The sequence below is a fragment of the Atractosteus spatula genome, chromosome 12 (assembly GCF_055471065.1).
Source record: "Atractosteus spatula isolate fAtrSpa1 chromosome 12, fAtrSpa1.hap1, whole genome shotgun sequence".
Taxonomy (NCBI): domain Eukaryota; kingdom Metazoa; phylum Chordata; class Actinopteri; order Semionotiformes; family Lepisosteidae; genus Atractosteus; species Atractosteus spatula.
Genome location: NC_142717.1, coordinates 38633248 through 38652728, shown reverse-complemented (window position 1 = coordinate 38652728; position 19481 = coordinate 38633248). Strand labels below are relative to the sequence as shown.

Here is a 19481-nt window from a genome sequence, read left to right as displayed (position 1 = left end):
CTAGCTCAGTAAAGCAATTTTGCCAGAAGCACTTATATATTGATGCAGAGCTGGATCATCACTCTGGGTCTGTGCCATGGCTTATTACTAACCAGCTGATATAATTCAGTTGTTATGCTCTGCAGGTGGCCTAAGACTTGGCTCAAACGTTGGTGGTTTTAATAGGAAGCAAAGCAAAACAAAGTGGTCAGGAATAAAGGCTTCCTGCGGCCTTGAAGATATGCCATTATCTGTTGAAATTCTGTATGTCCCTCCTTCAAAACAACTGCACGTCGCCTGCTGCTGTTCCTGGGATGAAAAATGCAAACTCGCCCTTAAAACCTAAGGAGGGAAAGTGCTGTACGTTACTCTCCCGTACGTTAAAAACTGCAAATAGTTTTCAGTTCAGTGTGGCTGTTGAGATTATTTAGGTGTTTTTGGTAATGCTGCTGTTGACCTTGTCCTGGTGCCTGTCTGGTGAAACCTGCAAATAAAGACTGTGACCTTCTCACGGGAGTCCTTTTTGCCAGATGTGGAGTCTTGATTAATACGCTGCAGCTGTAGTGCAGTCCTTTTTTAGGTTGAATTATTCTCTGTGAGTGGCACGGCACAGGGGTGTGTCCGTAAGCACTGCAGGCTCACAGCTCTTGGGTCCTGGCTTTGATGCTGGGCTGGGTCGCCTGGTGGGAGACGTGTTCTCCCTGTGTGCGCATGGGTTTTCTGTGGGTGATCTGGTTTCCCCCCGCCTCCCGAAGACAAGCCAGCTGGTCTGAATCGTCCCTTTGTCAATGGCCCCTTGATGGCCGGGCATCATTTCCAGGACAAGAGCGCTCTTGTGATTCCAGTCCGCCAGGAGATTAGCAGACACAGACAGACTGAAGGGAGCTAAATCTCTTCAGTCAAGAACAAAAAAAAAGAGAATCTTGCGGGATTGTTTCACATTACCTCACGAGACAAGGGTGTGGTGTCGCAATTGGAAACTGAAGGAGAATTCAGTTGGGTCAGAGTATTGAAAACTCTTCTTTACGCAGCTAGACAGGTGGTTGAGGCCCAATCTCTGGGTTCCTTTAAGAGACATCTGGACTGAATTTTAGGTTCACTTAGCTACTAAACTACGAAACGAGCTAGATGGGTTGCATGGCTGCCTTTCGTTTTGTAGCCTTTCTTAGGTTCTTTTGTAAATATAAAGCTGACTGAACTAGGTTGGAGATACGTTTGATGTTTCTGTGTGAAAATGTACTGGAGAAGCTCCTACGGTACAGAGGTATACAGTATGTTGATATTTTTGCAATGTTACAAAAATCTGCCTGCTAGTATTCAGAATTATGAGATTTGAAGATGAAAGTAGTCATTTGATTAGATTTTTCTCCTTGCTGCTTTTCATTCAGTGTAACTAATGTGCGCTAAGTTTTAATGCGCCACGATTTAAATCCTTTTAGAGAATCAGAGCAAAATATCTTCAGCCGGAACCCATTAGTTCAAATTGCTAAATAGTCAAAATGTGCAATCACTTATAGCTGTTTTTTAAGGATGGTAGTCTTCAATCTACTGCGGGAAAGGAAAAAAGTGTCTTTAAATACAGTTTCCATTTCCCAGGGACATCATCCGCTTTTCTTATCCCCCAGATTTACTTATTACTTATTGAATCATCTGCTTCCTACTTCAGAGAGAGAAATAAGAGTGCAGTGATTTTTTCAAGGAGCAAAATAACTAATGAGCAACTTGCTGTTTTTTCACTGACTTGATTTTGAACAAATAAAGTATTTTTTTATTGCGAGTCCACACCAGAGCATGCGTGCGTGTGTCCAAATATGTATGCTAAACGAGTCCACACCAGAGCATACAAATCTTACTCTAATCCTGTTTGATGCTGCACAGTACGTCAGCGACCGGGATAACGATAACGATGAGATCAGTCTGACAGAGGTGGTAACTTTCATGCAGTTAGCTTTATAATAGGGCAATGTCAACAAGTCTTTCCAACAAAATTATTCACCAACTGTACATACTGAATATGTGTGGCTGTCTGAGTGTATCAGTCAGTTTAGGAGCTAGATTTTTTTTTTTATAGTGGCTTCTATAAATTAGTTTGAATTTGCCAGACCAGCAAAATCTTAATGAACGGTGTTATGTCTTTACTTGTCAATGTTAAAACGTGACAGTCCTTAACGGCAGTTTTTGCCGTGTCTTAAAAATAAAAACAACAAATCTTTTGAGCGTCATCTTTAAAGGAAAAGGATTTCAAAAGTAAAATCTAGGAATTCAGGATAAACACAAGTGATCAGAATCCATCAGTCATGGATCACATTTCCATCTGCAGTGTCTCTGTGCACATACACTGGGAACTCATTGATGCCACTTTGTGGGGAATGGGTCCAGGAGCTGAAGCCCTTGAGATTGCCAGGCAGTGTTTCAAGACCAGTCCCACACAGTCCTCTCAGCTTTTGCGATCTGGACAGCGCTTGGGCCTGGGCGGCAGATGTGAAAACTGAGTGCCCTGAGGAGGGGAAAAACACAGCACCATTGACTTCCCCTGATTTCGCAGCATTTGGTAATCAGCTGATGTTGGCTCCCAAGACTGCGTTTCATCTGTTAATATCACTTTGGATGTCCAAGTTGAATCCGTTCCGTTTTTTTTTTAATCCAAAATCTCACTGACCTTGATTTTTGACTTGCATAGTTCTGAATTAAATCACAGAGAAAGTTTGTGTGGTTTTGTAGGCAGTGGAAATAGGAATTATAGACCTGATATATGCAAACTGGAGTTGAGGTCTTTGGCAGACGTTTTTTAGCTAGTGGGTAGGTGTGCATTATGTACCACGTACAGGGTACTTTTCCCAGGGAGTGAAGGTACCTGTTTGTATGAATGGAGCTGAACCACATACTAGATAAACCTGGTGCTTTCCTCTTTGCTTTGAATGCAAATGATCTACTGTATAAAGGAAAAGCTTCATCTTCAAACCTAAGCTTACCGTGTTAAAAAGTATGTCCAAGCTTATAAAAAGTGCTGGCCAAATTTCCCTAGGGCCTTTACCAATCACGGCCTCCTAATACTCCCCATCTCTGAACTGGCTTCATCACTCTGCTCTCCTCCCCAGTGAGAGCTGGTGTGTGGTGAGTGTACTGGTGCATCACCTAGGTGGGGCTGCACACTGGTGGCGGTGGAGGAAAGTCCACATTACCTGTAAAGCACTTTGAGTGGAGTGTCCAGAAACATGCCATATACTGTATGTGTAAGGAATTATTTAAAGTGTTTAAATCGAACAGCTGGAAAATTCTTACACTGTTTAAAGTGTTATAGTATAGTAGTCATTGAAATAACCATAACTGCATACTTCTCCAGACATTTCACTTCTCTCATGTGAAGTTTATATGCTCTCTGAGATGGTATGAAGCTCTTGCTCTTGTTCTTGCAAAAATAAAATAAATAATTCAGAGTTACGTAGAAGAGTGAATTTTCTCTTGAAAAATGTTGTGATTAAAGTCATTGGGGAAGTGATGTTTTTTATTTAATAATTGCTAACAATAAATGGGACATTCCTAAATGGATAGGTTTTTAGTTAATTCTGCTGATGTGTTATCTATTGTTAAGTTGCCATCTTAACAGCCGAAATAGATAACAGCTGATATTTCAGTCTATGATTGTATGATATTACTGCTACAGATTTATGTGGCTGTGAAGGCTAAGTTTAAATTGTTTTGCTTTTCAACACTATAGAACTGGAAATAATGTTGGAGGAATTTTGCATTACAGCAGCCCTTATCAACATCTGGAGAACAATTATAGCTCTCTCATCCTATCCCAAACATCATCTGTCTACACTGTTTCTGATGACTTGCTGAGAATGTCTAGCATTTTAAGGTTGAAAATGAGCAGTGAACATGAAAAATTGAGAAAAAATACATGTATGCATTACAAATGACTCATCTGATTAACAGATGGTGATGAACTGGACTGATAGGAAAGGGACTCCTTACCATAAAAAGAGATGTGCATGCCCATATCTGTCCGGCATGTTAATTAAAACAAATGAACTCCTCTTTTATTTAGATCGATGTGTCTGCTATCTCCGTCTGGCTTAGGGTAAAATGCTGTCCAACCTTGGGTTAAACAGATTCTTTAGGGGCGATTTTACGGGCTTGTCAGGTGAGGTATAAAACTGACAAACAGTGAAACATTTTAATTTAAAAAAGCAACTTATCCAGGAAAGTTGAACCTTCTAACCTCGCGGAGTTTCATTCTTCACGACGATGAGTGATAATGATTGCGGCGCCCAAGGATGGCTAATTGATAAAGCTCCTCTGGAATGCATACCACTGAGTCCTTTGGCACAGTAAAATAACTCCCAGCTAATTCCCCTCCACAGCCCCTTCTGCTGCTCCAGAGCCACATGGACGCAGAATGTGCACGGCTTCCACTTGGTTGATTTATTCAAGATCTGTTTTCAGTCAAACGAGCGAGCGTCCTTCTGCACCGCGGCTCTGTGAATTTATGTGCCTCTCTCCCAGTGACACTTCTCTCATCTGAAGCGCACTAAATCAGCTCTTATTAACTCGCACTTGGAATATTACACTTGTGTCAACAGGTTGAGCTAATACGAGCTCTCTGAGAAACACCTGCTGAACATGCAGTGGATGGGCTCTGAGACACCTTTCAATCACATCATCACTGGGACTGTTATTAACCACATAGCACATGTTGGTGTAATGTTTTGTTTAGCTACTTGGCTTAAAAATTAACCAGACTTGTCAGGATTAATTTCCATGACAGATCTTTTTCTTTTTTAAGTGTGCAAGGTCTCAGCTCTGAAATGCTCATATTATTGCTCTGGTGATGTGCCGCACAACCGTGTCATTGCTCATAGAAGACTGTGAATTACGCTGTGGGCTGAAGAAGAGATCGATGCCAATCTAGAGGCCAGAGTGAGAACAAATCCCAGTTTTGAAGAGAATTGTTTGTCAATCTGTACTGAGCTTCCAAATCCATTTTTTCTTCATTGTGTGAGTGGCTCCCCGCTGGATTAAGTCGGTACTGTGTACCATCTCTGTTACACAAATGCCAAGTGACCCAGCTGCTGCTGCTGCAGTCATAGTAACGTCTCCTAGCAACCTGTGTCACTCTCCTTCAGAGGGAGTCATGTGACACATGGACAAAATGTCTCTACCCCAGGGGCAGTCATCAAGAGTAGCCCCCTGCCCCTAGAAAATATTTACATGTGAGCAAGTATGAGTGCTTGGACATGGTCCAATTGGATTACAATCCGGGGACCAGAGAAGTTGTCTGTATTGAGTCAGTATACCACTATTAAATCTTAACCTACCCTTGTAGATAATATGATCAACAGACTGCCCCAATTAACATTGACTCTGTGGGGAAAAACTACACAGTTTGTGCAGAAAATGTGATTGTGCAGTGAATAGAACAGTTTTTTCTTAAGGTGTACAATTTTCTGTCCACAGCAGCCGATGTGTATTGAAATATGAACCAGTGCAGTACGCTGTATGTGAGACAGAGTTTTCTTGCTATGCATTTGGGGTGTCCTGATGTAATACAAGATGCTGACACTGTGCTTATGCAAGAGTTCTTCAAGGTCTGAAACAGAACATTTGGATAAAGAAATTCATCAGAGGAACAAAATGATCTCTTATCATAAGTCTTAAGCATTCCATAGCAAACTCCAGAGTTTCATTTAATCCCCAAGGCATGGCAGTCATTATTGATAGAATCCTAATGCATTACCTCAGGCTGATATTGTTGGTAAAGATTAATTTTTAAGAATAAACTAAACCCCTAGAAAGTCTCAAGTTTCACAGAGATTTATCGAAAGAAAATGTTATGTTTGGCTTCGAATTAAAACACTTTGCACACAATTGAAACAAACTGTTCTTCGCTGTCTAAACTGCATGCTTTTATTATGCGGTGCCAGTTAAACAATGGTGTAAATGTTTTCTAACAGGATAAACTACACCAAATAACTCAACTCAATAAAATGGGAGTTATTCTGGAGCATTTATTTTAACGTGTAACACATTACGTAGTGTCAGACGCATACAACTTTGTTCCAAACACGTTATAGTACGGTACTGCATTGAAGTTGCTCTTGATCTTGAAGGAGATCAAGAAATTGTTCTGTTGATGTGAAGTGCTAAAATATTCTTTTATTTTAATGCATTTGTACACGTGGATCTCTGCGTTGTCTTGTAAGTCTTTTTTTACTGGTAAGAAATAGAAAGTATAAATGAAGGTTGAGTTTTTTCAATTATTTGTTGGAAGGTGCCCTTTTTGTATCTCTCGCTGGTATTTTGAAAATTAGGCAGTTCAGACAAAAAGGCAAAACATTTGACAATTGAATTTTACATAGTGGCTCCAATGTGCAGCATTTCAGGTGGAGGAGTAGTTGAATTAAGGAGGAAATTTCAGGCAGGCCATTTTAGGCTTTTCAGGCTTGAGAGAGGAAAATAGCCAGAACCCTGGAGTATTTACAGTACGAACACTGCAGTAGTTAATAGTTAAGTCGTAAATGATAGTGTGGATCTCCGTTTTATGTCTCATCTGAGGGACGGCACAGTGTCCCCTGTCATCATACTGGGGTATTGGCTTGGAAATTCTAGGCCTGAGGGAAGGGGCTCACTTGCTGATCCCACCACCATCACCACCACCACCACCACCAAGAGCAGCTGCCTGACTTTCCTTGGAGGTCTCCCGTCCCACTACTCTTGGCCAGGCTCCGCTTTGGTTAACTCCTGATATCTGAGGAAATCAGACTACATGTGCCTACCAACTTACAGCAGCTGCCCTGATTTCCTTAGGAGTTATCTGTCTGAGTGCTGACCAGGCTCAAGCCCGCTAAGCTTCTTTGATCAGACAAGATCAGGCTACACGGTAATAACGCTGCTTCTACGTCTAAGGTCTCACACATGAGAGGTGACGTCTCGCTGTGTTTTAATGTTTCGTAGGTGCTGTCCTGCTGCTTAGCGTTCAGGGAATTGCGGTCAACATGGACCCCATCTTTTGCGATTGGCTTCTCCACCAGCCTCAGAAGGGAAGTGGTCGGCCGATGCAACAGGTAACAGCGATCGGCCCCTAGCTGTCCTCAGCAGCTGAGTGATGCCCTTTCATTTCTCCGTGTTCTTTCATGCTGCTCTGCATACCTTCCCTGCCTGCACAGCTTTGAACTGTTTGACAGGCGTCACGGTTGGGGTTTTGTCATTTTTGTCTTTGAGAAACTTTGAAAGAAGATTGGCCTTGGTGTGAGTGTGTACACGTCTGTGTGTCTGCCCTGCGATGGACTGGTGTCCCGTGTACTCTACGCCTGTCGCTTGCCAGTGTCAAAACAGAAAGTTTTTTTTTCTATTCACAAAATAAAGCATTTTGGGCTGCACAAATACATACTTGCTTTTTACTCCTGAAATTGAGACATGCTTTATTAATAAAACAAGGTGTAAGAAAAGTGAGAACAATAAGAAAGGGAACAGCAATTTTTTCTTATGATGTATATTGTGTTTAGTAGTTAACGTTTTTAATAGGTTGTCCATGATTTATACTATGTTGAGAAAAAAACTCAGAGCTTTGTTAAGTGGAAGTCATCTTTAAAGTTTTACTTTGCCTGCCTTGGTTCTGTGGGCTGGTTGTGTTACACCTCAGTACAGCATATGTTGCTGATTTTCTGAGCTTTAAGACATGTCCGAAGCATTGTTTTTTTGATGACAATAAAAGCCAGTTCTAAATCTTCAAAAAATTAAAATTCAAGGATAGCCTTTTACGTGTTTGAATATCAGCATTTATTTCAAGGTCCCAAAGATTTAGATAAGACGGTGTTTACTTTGAAGGACAGTTGTCAAGGATTTGTCCTAGAGTTTGTTTTTATAACCCTGAGTGATTGTTGATGACGGACACACAATATATACACAGTCTGTCCGTTTCAAAATGAAATAACCAGTTAAGATACTTCTTAAAGGAATTTTAGCTCGGTTACTTCCATGCAGTTATCACCTTTCTCAGTCGGCAGGCTGCATACAGCCTTCAGAACGTGACCTTATAGAGTCCAGGGAGGGTCAGGGTGATTGTCTCATCAGTCGGATGTTGGTTCATTCAGACAAGAAAGGTGAAGTAGTGCTCTGCAATAGTTACTAAAACTCCCCCCCCCCCCCTCCCAAAACAGATAAGAAACGATTGCATGTCCATCACTCTCCCATCACACAGAAGGACATGTTCCGTGTGTGCAATCAAATTAAAAGTCATGGTTTTGCATGACAGCATGTAACACCATCAAGAGGGTACAGAGGAACTGGCAGCTGCAAGGAGAGATGAGAAGAGCTGCACCTACAGTAGGAGAGGAGACCTGTTGATCGTTTGTCTCTTAGTTATTTACCAGCCAGTGGTCAGACACGTGCTCAATTCAGGGCCACTCCACCTCTGCGTTTATTTATTAGCTGTATTTAGAAGCTGCTATAATAAAAACGATCGTCCTTGTTCTGGGCGAAAAATCATAAATGCCGGGATCGGGCAAGCGCTCAGACATGAAGACGAGCTGAAAGTGTGGTGGAGAGGAGCGGTCAGTGAAATTGTGTCCACAGGTCATCATCTTGAAGGCGAGATTGCGTGAGGAGAAACCCAGTAGTGATGGTCAAGGAAGTGTGACGTGGCTACACTATAACACAGAGGCAGCAACTTGGCGCTTCACAGTTGTTTTGCTGCGTTTTGAAATATATGATCTGACCTGTAAATAATGAGCTTGAATTAACAAAACTAGTAGGTGATACAATACATGGCTAAAACTGTGTGCAGTTAAACGTAATGTTTTAATGGAAATTTTCCATTTCTAATCTTTTATTCCCAACTCTGCTGTTAATGAACTGAATCAGCGTCAGCTCATTTATTGGCTGAATTGGACCAATTTTGCAACTCAATCCCACCCTCCCCCAGGAACAGGAATGGATGCTCCTGTCATTTGTAATCTGATGTTTTAGAATTGAAGCCTTTTAAATATTTTTTGTGTGTGTGAGTACACTATCCAGTTACTTATTCCACATTGCTACTGCATTACAGCAGCTTTTGGAAAGCGAGCTGGTTTAGAGAGGTTTTCCATCATGTGGCAGGGCTTTGTACTGAAGTTAAAAGATAAACGTACCTGCTGCAGGCGCTCTCCTGTTTAGCTTGGAGCTCCGAGGTTTCCATTGTGTTACTTGTCGTTGTTTTGGCTGGATATGTATTAATCTTAAATAAAAAAAAAAATGTATTTACTGATTAGTACAAAAAAAGATAAGTTTCTCAGTGTGTTTCTGAAAAACCCTCATTACACTGTCATCTACCCTAAACATATAGGTATTACTGTTGTTGCTTCATTGAAATGTGTTTTTGTTCCTGATTGAGTCCAGGGTGTGTTATTCATTATCATTATTGACAGATAAGCAATGCATTGGTAAATCTGCCAAAAAGACTGCTGTTATTGTATTGCAGTGTGTATGTATTGAGACTCAAAAGTGTAGTGGTTTCAGGTTGAGGCTTGTGGTTTATCTGAGGAGTACAAGTGACAGGCGCTGTGGCGCGGTGTTTTTACAGCCAGCAGGAGCAGTGCCCCTTGCTGTACCTGTGACCAAGAAAAAGGAAGATGACCAGTCAGTGGGAAGCACGCCTTTGTTGAAGCAGCCATCGAATCAGGCCTCTGACTACGCCAGCAGCCCTGTGAAAACCAAGACTGTAACAGGTAGGTCATCAACCCTGAGCTCAGCCTGTACATTTAACTTCACTGCTGTCTGCCGTGTAAGGAAATATCTTAAGTCAGTGCTCTTATACAGCACTGTCTCCCTGATTATTTTAGAATAGTAGAATTGTCTTGGCTCCCTGATCTTTCTACCCCTGCCCCTTGTCGTGAGTAGGTGAGCAGATGCGAGCTCTGTGCAATGCAGTGCGTTGCTATGTACTGCACAAGACCAGTTTGTCTTCATAAAGTCTGCCAGATTTCCACTGCCTGGAACGTACTGTACACGCATCCCCTGGGTCAAGTGCAGGTGTGCGCAGACTGCTGCATAGGTGCTAGCTGGGGATTCCCTTTCCTTTACACCTCCTGGGGATTCCAGTCTGAGTTGTATTGTTATGAAACTATGGAAATCTCTAGTTTTGTGGAGGGTGAAATCTATGCAAGTTTATACTGTGCTATGAGTAAATGTATTCTTGTGACAAAGCTAGATGGATTACCAAGTACATTTTATGTGGTCTTTGTGCTGAAGTGCTCATGGCTCTCATTTCCCAGATAATGTTTCTTGGTCAGTGTGGTGGACTGAGTGAGAAGAAGTGAAACACAATCTTTAAAAAGGTACACATGGCAGTACGTTCCGTATATCATGTGAATGGCTGGAAGATAGCAAGCTGTCTTGGTCTGACGGAATGCAAAATAGGTTGTTCAAGAAAAACAAAACTCTTCAGGGCAATGAATTATTTGGTTTTATTGTGTTATTTATTGTTTATTGTGTTTTATTGTGTTATTCAGTCCTGATACATCTATTTTAATGTGCTTTAGAGAGTTTCCTGATTTTGAAGCATGGGGTATAATTGGGTAGCTGTGACTTTCAGGAGAGCCATTCTATTCAACAGGTTACAATATGATTGAATACAATCTATAGACTGTAAAGCTACAGAATTGTAGTACAGTTTTATTGTAATCCTAGTATTGCACTTATAAATGCGAAGCAGTTCATATGATCGGTCCTGGATACGTTTTTGTACAGGCTGGTGCTTGTTATCCTGGTGATGTTAGTGGAGGTGAGATGGCTCCTTTTCAACACGTATACTGTATGTTTGTCAGCCTTGTGCTTGCTTTGTGTTTTACTATCCAGAACAAAGACAGCACTTAGCTATTTAGAATATTTCTTCACCTGTAATCAGTCCCTAAGCATTAAAGCTAAATATCGAAAGAAAAAAGGTTTTACAAAATCCCTCCTCTTTTCTCCAAAGGTGAAGAGACATCTTTTATTACTGAAACTAATGTGCTTCGAGACCGCTTCAATTTTAGGATCAACACATAAACAGATTTTTGTGTTTCTGCACATAAATGTGGTTGAAACTGGAATATACAGCAATCCTAAAGTGCTTTTTTTCTAAAAATAAAAACCGTGTTAATGTTACAAAACAAGTAAAAAAAATAGTACAATGTTTATAAATGTCTTTGGAATCTGTAATGTATTGTTGATTTTTATAATAAAAATAGCCTCTACTGTTTTATAACTTTAAAGAAGTGCATACATGTGTTTGTAAATTCTTTAAATGTTGTAGCACATAGAAAAACTGTTTAGTAGTTTTGTAAAGCAATGTAAGTATTTAAATCTATAAGGATATACATTTCATGTAGTGTTTTGAATCTGATTATTGTAAAGCTTTCAATAATCAGCAAACCCATTGGAAATTTAGTAATTTACTTTAGCTCTGACAGGCTAATCCGTAATAGTGAAAAGGTCAGGTTTCATGTCGTAGTTTCTCCTCTTTTGTATCCACACTCAGCTAATTAGTTTTCCAAACGAAGACATCTTTGCTTACTTATATTTATATATTCGGTCATTATGTATGTAAGCAAACAACTGCACTGGTTCCTGCTGTATACAGAAGGGTCTGAACAGGCTGCAGTCTGTCAGCCTCACTTTCAGACAAGTGGGCTTTTGTTTTACCTGTTGCGCATCTGCACTGAAACCAAAAAAAAAAAGTCCTGGTTTCCACATAACTTAATCCCCTTCTAATCCCAAGCAAGCCAGTCATGATTCCCTAAAATTTCACAACCCAAGCTCCATGTGAAAAGCATGCTGAAATATGTTTTGTGGCCGATCCTCTGTCCAGCAATGGAAATAGCCAAATTAAACTTCCTGTCCTAACCTTATCTGATTGCTTGCTGTGTTGAGCAGTTTGAAGCACATTATTCGCCAAACTGTTCGGTCAAATAAAAACAGAAGAGTAAAAACAGACTTGACAGCTGACTTAAAAACAAGCGAACACCTACCTTGTACCCGAGTTGTGTTTTTTCTGTCGTTTCATTTGTTATAGTCTATTTAAACTGCTTTCTCTTAGCTGGTTGAAAAGTCATTACATCCCAGTAGAATGGTTTATTTAGTAACATTTTAGATATTTTTCCCTTTCTTTTTTAAGATTTGTGAGCCATTGCCATGCCCTTTGGTCGTTCTCTTTTATCTGAATATATTATCCTTTCCCCCTGCTGTGTGAACAGTGAAGTCTATGAGTAAAAGGTTGGCACATGCTTAAATAAAACAGATCATATCAACCGTGGGCGATGTCCTTTTGAATTGTTTCTTTTTGAGAAGTGCTTTGTTCGATGGTGGGATTTGGTTCAAGTCTGGTTGCTTTGAGGCCTCTGACCCGCAGAGGCCTCTCCTTATTCGCTGGGGAAGAAGTGTGATTCACCTCGATGTGACCCTGTTGCCCCTAAGTAAATAAGTGGCTTAGGGTCAGCAAGAGACCAAGTTCACTGTGAAGGTACAACTGCGTAGGTGGTGAGATCAGAGAGCTCGTGCAGAACTTCAGTTAAAGGTTTCGTTGCCTTGTGCGTTTTCAGGTCAGATTGGTGATACTGGATTAATACTGCCTGTTTAAAGAACAACTGTAGCAAGACTGGTCTCTGGTACTATTTTTGTGTATGTGTATAGTTGTTTTTACAATTTGTGCGATTTTTCCAAAGATACAGTAAGATACAGTAGGTTTGCTATTTACACTGCAGCTTCAGTGTTATACACCAAAGTTTTTTTTTACTGTATCCAACATTAGTTTTTTTCTGCAGTACTATTCTGGTTGCTGAGAATTTTTTTTTGTTCATCATAACTATATGTGACATTCCTCTGAGATTAAGAATTCCTGTTGTTCTTCTTTGAGAACGTTTTAAAGCTATTTAGATGCTTTTCTAAATAAGGTCTTGCTAGGTCATTTCTAAATAAGGTCTTTGTAAGGGTTGAGCATACCTTCCCATTACATTTGTTTCTATGTACCCCGCTTTCTGTATGCTACTTTTATTACTGCCCCACGATGTCTGGATGAGGCAATAGTGTATCTACACAAACAGCACTATTGTAGCTTCCTGCAGCTCTAAATCAATCCAGAGCAATATATAGTGTATAATTCTGCTGCCTGCATGGGCTACTTTGTATGTATTGATGTTAATTTGTATTGTCTAGGTTTCTACCCAATTTTACCCAAATTTCAAAATTCCCCTTATTTACTGTATGTGTAATTTTTATGCAGAGTTTACATTTCTAAACAACTGTAACTTTTTAGAAATATTGGCACGAGCAGAGGTCCAAGAATGTATCCCTGTGGTACACCACTGCTTGCATTTAGCCAATTAGACGTTTTGATGGGCTGTTTACTGTTTGTTAACAAGTTCTTGATTCATGTATCTACATTGCCTTGGATTCTTAGAGCTTTTCATTTGAAAATTAATATTTTAATCTATTTCATGAGCTGTTTACTTGTTTTGCTATAAATGTTTACAGCATTATAGTTCTTTTACTGTTGTAGTAATGGAAAAATGCTTTGCATTATTTTGTGCCTCTGTTGCAGTATTCTCTAAGCAATACATTTTTGTAGCTGTATTTGTAGCTTAGTATGCTCTTTTTCCATCTTTGAATCTGGTCCTTTTTTACACATTCTGTTGAATACTCTTCCTTCTATTTTAATTTCTCCATGGAACTACTCAGCCCACAATTTCTCATACTTGGGACTAATTTGTTTTAAGTATTAATTCATTTTGAGGCATTAACATTGTTTTTGAAGTATAACTGTTCTTCTGCTGTTGACTCTGTATCCATCTGTTCCCAGTTCATCGCTTGTAAACTCTGTCTCATTCCTTCATGGTCTGCTTTTCTAAAATTCTAAACTCTCATTTTAGGCTTGGGCTTTGGGGATTTAAAATATGCATCAATAGTTACTGTATTATGGTTACAATTTCCCAGTGGTTCTATCATATCTTTCCTAGTAGGTGACTTATAAATGGGGTTAAAAAGTGATGTTTAACTGTTTAATAACCATGACAGCTGCAGCTTGTGTTGTATTCCTCATCACAATATGCCCATTAATGTGTGGAAAATAGAAAACTCTCAATAATGCCATCTTTCCTACTTGTCTTCCAGATGTCACCAGAAAGTGTGTTTCATGTACCCATGTCATCGTAAGATGGTCTGTAGCATACAACTGTTATCAAGGCCTTAAATGTTCTGTTTTCCAGAAGATTGTTTCCCTTTGCTTCATTTCTGTATCTTAGAGGATACACCACAGGCCCTTCTGTGATATCTTTCTGAAAAAATGTGGGACCTTTCAGTTTATATTAATTCCTTTTATACTCCTTTAGTCATATCTCAGTTACTCCTATAATGACTAAGTTACCTAAGAGAGTAACCTCAAGTTATGCAATTTATTCCTGACACTGATATAAATTTGATGTTAGGAATGGATTTTATGTTAAGCATGTTCTTATTGCTTTCTTGGGTTTTCCTAAGCCAAGCAGAATTGAGCTCCCTGTCCAGCTGGTTCCATAGTCTGAATGCTCCTTGACTGCTGTATGCATATGCTTCCCATAAGGAACAAGTAATAGGTTTATTCCATGTAGAAAAAAAGAAGAAAGAAAACACGACATTTCAGCCGTGGAGCCTTCTTCAGGTGTCGAAACGTGTTTTCTTTCTTCTTTTTTTCTGCATGGAATAAACCTATTACTTGTTCCTTTACAGCCTACGCATGCTGACGCAGCTACCCACCTGAACTACTATGCTTCTCATATACATCCATCAGTGAGAAGTGCAACCCATCCAACATGTACAGGTCCTGTTTGTTTCAGAAGGATCCCCAGTGCCCCATAAACATAAACCCCTCATCTTTGCACCAATCTTAAAGCCACATGTTGAGTCTCCATATTTCTTCTTTCATTCCTGGGCTTGCATGTGGCACTGGTAGAGTTCCTGAGCTTATTATCTAAACCCATCTAGCAGAATTGTTAGCCTGCCCTTTTCTTCACTCATTCCAGCACAGACCATTACAACTGGGCCATACACTACTCCCTGTCTGTTCTCATAACTGACTCTCTTTATCACTACCTCCCTTTTACTGAAGGGATAAGTGGGCTCCTGGGTTTCCTGCAGTCCATCACTCCTCCATATTCCTGGTGACCACATCTGTCTCCAGCATGGCCTGGAAGCCACTGGAAAACTCCGGTGCTCACGGTCACTCAGCTGTCACTCCGTCTGTGGTCTGCGGCCTCCTGCCTCTCAGCTCATGGTGTGCACATGTCCCTTGAGGGCAGGTCGACTACTTCCTGTGACATTGCTACATTTGTGTTGACAGGAACGCTGTACTTGTAGGAGAAAAAAATTAAAGGAGGAATAAAATTTGAATTTGTACCGTAAGACAAATGTAAAGAAAACTATGGACTATGGATTATGATTAATAATTGTGTGGATTTGTATGCCTAACTATATGATATGTTCTATTATTATATACCCCGGGTGGTAGCAATATGGCTGCAGTGTAAGTGTACTTTGGAAACTAGGTTAAGGATTAACCTGTTCTGCACAGATCAGCTGCTAAGTCAAACTGGCAGATTACATGTGAAAACAAAAGCTTTCAACAGTTTGACACTCTGCTATAGTGATTTTAATTACAAATGTGACTTCTTCGGACTGCCCGTCTGCTTTGCACCACACTGTTTTGCTTGGGAAGAGGCTAAAAAACAAGGAGAGACCTGGAGATAAATTCCTCTTTGGCTATTACAGCCATCCAGAAACCAGTTCCAGGAGCAAAGAGGATTTTTTTTTAAACTAAATTCAATCAAAACGGTAAACTTAAAGATCAACAAATGAACACTCTTCCAGTCAGCAGAAACTTTCTTAGTGTTTAATATTTAAAAAAAAACACATTCCTTTATCGTAGCTAAGAGGCGCTTTGCATAATCAGTGTATTGGTTAATTTGAAAAACAAAATAAAAGAATATTTAACTTGTCTCAATTTAAGAAGTTGTTAATTCAATTGTTAAAGGGTATTAAATGTACTTCAATACTGGAAGTGTATAATTATAGTTGTCCTCTCATTCTGATGTACCTCTCTCATTTTTTGCTTTATTTTTCAATATTAACATCCACCCACTCTGTAATCGTTTTTCAAACCTCTGCTCAGAGAGTTACTGACCCCACAGCCTAACATAGGGAGGAGGAAGTGTAGACAAACTCCTCTGTCCCGCCCACATTAGAGTGTACAAAGAGGAGTACATAGAGGAGTGTACATAGAGTGTCACAGGCTACACACTTCAAGGAAGTTCTGCTCCAATTAGCATTACAAGCCACAGGTGACTAGGAAGTCACTAGGATTGCTTTTTTTCCAATAGGTGTCCTGATCAAATATCCCGGCTGATCCCAGTCGTACCCTCGAGGGCGCTCAGCCATGTCCCGACCGATCCCAGTCGAACCCTCGAGGGCGCTCAGCCACGTCCCAACTGATCCCTGTCATACCCTCGAAGGCACTCGAGTCACACAGTCAACTAGTGGTAACCCAAGGCTCCAACCTGTAATGCCTGGATCATAGAGCTCAACCAGTCCTTAGGCGATCGGTCTCCTGTACTGGTTGAGGCACTTTTGAGCCCATTTTTATTTTTTTTTCCTTCCTCCTTTTTCATCAAGGAAGGTGGTAATGAAGTTGTGTGTGCAGTAGGTGTTGGTATGTCAACTTGTCTTGATATGAAGCAACAAATAAAGAAAAAGGATTACTCCTCAAAAATAAATAAAACCCCCTTGGAAATAACTGTGCTGAACAGATGTAAAAATTACAAATTGTTTCCTAGTGTAATCAAATTTCGAAGAGGGTAAAGCATTTAGAACTTGTGTTTCTAATTATCTGAAACAATAAGCTGCTCATATTCAGACAATCAGGCGAATGGCAACTCTTAAGTTGTTGAAGGTCTTGGTTTCATCATTTAACTAAACTTCCTTCTCTGTCATAAAAATCCAGTCTTTTTTTGATTAATTAGGTATTTAATTTCTGTGTGAAATTACTTTATGGCATAGAGTTCAATAGTAATGAATAAAATGTGTAAGCTTTAGTTCTCATAGGACATTGGGTTTTGCTTCAGTACTTATTCTTTTTCCTCATTATTTCCTTTCTGCAGTATGAACAGGGTTTAGGTGGATTGGATACAAAAATAACTGCTATGCTAGAGCGCTTAGAAAAAGACCTTGAATTATGCTTAAAGCTGATGACATTTCACATATAATCATTGGAATTAAAGTCTTAAAGCATATGTATTTGTTGCATTTCCATATGTTCTATTTAAATATAAAGTATCGTTAAAAGAGAAGACGGGTGAGTTGCGAGTTTGCTGGACTAATTACAACTCGGCAAATTGATCTAAAACACCAGTTTGTTATTTTGTTATTTCTTTAAGCGGAACCCTCAGATTTCACTTTTTTTTTTAAGTTGTCATGCTTCGCTCGCCTTTTTTGCCCTGTTCACGGCAGCCTCGCAGCTGCTGGGGTCCTGGGTTGTGTTTTAGACTGGGTCGCCTTCTGTGCTGAGTTGGTATGTTCTCCCCACCCAAGTCCTCTTGGTCTCACTCCAGGTAATCCGGTTTCCTCCCACAGTCCAAAAACATGCCTTCCAGGTTAATTGGTGGCTCTAAATTGTGCCCCTACTTGCGTGCATCAGTCAGTGTGTGCATGTGTGTGAGCTGCTATGGACTCTGTGTGTGTTAGGTGCCTTGTCCATAGTGTGACCTAAGTTACTATGTCTGCCAGGATAGGGCTCACAATAGCTCTGTATTGGACCGATCGATGATTAAAAGTAGTTGGATGTAAGTTCACTTAAATGTGATGATCTGGAAAATAAAATAATTTTAAAATGATGGCATAAATATAGAGAATAGTACATTTCTGTTGGTAGTTGCCTTAAGAGCTTTAAAACTGTACTAAACCTGTATTTTCAATTACTGTAAATGTGAAGTAAGTAGTTAGAATCTGTTGCAGCCCTAGAGAATGGTTAAGCATGATAATGTTTTGAGTAAAGTTTTATAAAATTAATAGTTGTGTTTGCAGCTGATGATGTTCTTGTGTGTAATAAATTTAAGTGGCTGGATTGGTTTCCCTTTTGGATTCTATAAAGAGATTCTAAAATGACAAATGGTGGCCCTGCTGTTTGTTTTATTATACAGTATAGTAACTCCAAATTTATTTAGCCTCCATCCATTGATGTCGTGCAGTGATAGCACAATTACGTATGGTTAAATTTTACTTTTGAGTTTTGTTTTATTTCTTTAATAGTTGTCTGCAGACATTGCCAGTTTCGGTCAGCGCCATAATTTGTTGTGACCTGCTAGACTGATTTATACGTATTGAGTATGAGTAGAAGCTGCGGATCAGGGATTCCAGTAAGACACGATGCCATGAAGAGGAATAACTTAAATATCGGGAGCATCTCAGTGCATACAAAGTAAAATGTAAGAAGTGCTGGAATAAATGCGGTAAAACCTCAAAAAACATGTACAGTAATGTACAGTAGACACAAATGCATTTCATTCTGAACATTAAAACAAATTGGAAACAACCTTAGAAAGTACTGGAGCCGGCATTTCTGGGAGCAACAGTATACATAGCATTTTTATATAAATCACTGATGGCTTATTATTGATATTAGTCTGCGGTGAGATTTATTGCATAAAACAAGCTAGTTATGTCGTAAAAAAGCTTCTCTTTTCCTAGCTGTGCAACAGCTTGCGAACAATACTGTCTGAAAGCAGGATGGAACAGCGGGTCTCTACCATGGTCCCGGAGGAACACTGGGTCTGTTGTTTTTTTGTCCCTCCCCGAGCTCTTAATCACAGGCTACTTGATTTCAGTTTTCTTTTTCGGACATATTTTGAAAATTGTTTTCAGCTTTTGAAAGGTCAGACTGGATATGTAATAAGCATCGGCCTTGTGGCTGTTTCAGGAATTCAAAATGGCCCTCGGTCAGGTACGTTATAACCGCCTCCGGAAAAAGGTGTGCGGCCGTGCCTGCCGCGGTGTCGCCCCGACAACGTCACACCCACCCGTGTGTGTTTCTCGTCCGTTCAGCAACAAGTCACAGCTGCTCAGTATGAAGTAACGGCAAGAAAGCTGCGGAGAGGCAACTTAAATGTCTATCGTTTTTAGAAGTAGTAACCATCATTTCGCAACAGAGATGTACTGTAGAGTTTAGCTGGAAAGAAATCCAGCAACAGTGTTCCTCCAGGACCAAAACTGGGAACCACAGACCTAGATGCTCTGGGCCAAAATATTTTCTCAGGGTTTTATCTTGGTATTATTAATGGAGACAGTATCTATTTTGATCTGTTTAAATATTGCATTGTCTGCTTGCTCTCAAAGGACCATTTTCTACAGAACCAATAAGTACAGTAGTTGTAGTATCTATTTCTGTCACTGTATTGTGTATAGTGAGATAATTAAATTCCATGTTGTAGTTTGTTGTTTGTTCCACACAAGAGATATTTGAAGTT

General features: G+C 40.0%; 1 protein-coding gene across 2 annotated transcripts in view; it reads left to right on the top strand.

The window, feature by feature from the left end:
• Nucleotides 1-19481, top strand: part of vps13b (vacuolar protein sorting 13 homolog B) — a 324831-nt gene that overhangs the window by 133362 nt on the left and 171988 nt on the right. For both annotated transcript variants that reach the window (XM_088929247.1, XM_088929248.1), the window contains exons 20-21: nt 6937-7046; nt 9542-9686. In XM_088929247.1, the coding sequence (XP_088785373.1) occupies nt 6937-7046; nt 9542-9686 (255 nt within the window). The remainder of the gene's footprint in view (nt 1-6936; nt 7047-9541; nt 9687-19481) is intronic.